The following is a 1,288-nucleotide window of genomic DNA, read 5'->3' on the forward strand; positions in this document are numbered from 1 at the left end:
CCATTTCGTCCACCTCTGTAGAGAGCCCTCAGCCCAACTCTCTAGATAACGTCCCTGCCTATTATCTTGACCTCAAAGAAGTGTTCAGCAAGGGTAAAGCGTGTGGCTTGCCTCCCCACCATCCCTAGGACTGTGCGATTGACCTCCTCCCAGGCACTACTCCTCCTTGTAACCATATTTATCCATTGTCCCTCACCGAGCAGGCCATCATGGAAAAATATGAACAAGAAGTCATGAAACAAGGTTACATCAGACCACCTACCTCACCAGCTTCTGCAGGCTTCTTCTTTGTGAAAAAAAGGGAGGAGGTCTCTGGCCATGCATCGATTATCAGGGCCTGAATCATCACAGTAAAATACCCTTATCCATTCCTGCTCGTGCCTTCAGCTTTGGAACAACTACACTTAGCCAATATATTCTCCAAATTAGACCTTCAGTGCATATAACCTGGTCTGAATTTGGGAGGGTGGTGAATAGAAAGCTGCTTTCAGCACCACCGCTAGCCATTTTGAATATTTGTTCATGCCTTATGGCCTTTCTTGTGCACCAAGCATCTTCCAGTGCCTAATCAATGACATCCTAAGGGACATGCTGGGGAAATTTGTGATAGCCTACATTTACAACATTCTAATCTACTCCCCAGATGAAGAAATTCACCACGAGCATGTCAGGTCTGTACTCTCCTGCTTGCTTCAGAATCTCCATCTCCATGTCAAAGCAGAGAAGTGTGAGTTCCATGTCAACCAGATCTCATTCCTAGAGTACATCATCAACTCTGAGGGGATGAGCATGGACCAGGTGAAGGTTTTGGCCATCACATCATGGCCCACTCCCATGTCAGTAAAGGAGTTGCAATGCTTTCTGGGCTTCACTAACTTCTACCAGCGCTTCATTCAGGGTTTCAGCATTATCGCTGCCCCTCTTACCTTGCTTCTAAAGAACGGACCACGTCACCTCCAGTGGAACCCTGCAGCTGAAGAGGCTTTTAACCAGCTCAAAGCAGCATTCATGTCTGCTCCTATTCTTCAGCACCCAGATCCTACTACCTCTACTTATTGTAGAGGTTAATGCATCCAAATTGGGAGTATGAGGGGTTCTCTCTCAGCAATTTTGGGAGAAACCCAAGCTGCACCCTGTCACTTTCTTCTCTAAGAAACTCATGACCACAGAGAGGAACTATGACATCAGCAACCAAGAGCTTTTGGCTATCAAGTTGGCCTAGGAGAAATGGAGGCACTGGCTGGAGGGTGCCACACACCTGTTCACTATTCTGACCGACCATAAGAAC

At 47.0% G+C, this 1,288-nt stretch overlaps 1 protein-coding gene across 1 annotated transcript; it reads left to right on the forward strand.

The window, feature by feature from the left end:
• The first annotated feature begins 588 nt into the window (after positions 1-588).
• Positions 589-1,068, forward strand: LOC132893504 (uncharacterized). The gene has a single exon (XM_060932698.1). It carries the CDS (start codon positions 589-591, stop codon positions 1,066-1,068), a length of 480 nt encoding a protein of 159 aa, XP_060788681.1.
• The last annotated feature ends 220 nt before the right edge of the window (positions 1,069-1,288 follow it).

The sequence above is a fragment of the Neoarius graeffei genome, chromosome 10, assembly GCF_027579695.1.
Source record: "Neoarius graeffei isolate fNeoGra1 chromosome 10, fNeoGra1.pri, whole genome shotgun sequence".
NCBI lineage: Eukaryota > Metazoa > Chordata > Actinopteri > Siluriformes > Ariidae > Neoarius > Neoarius graeffei.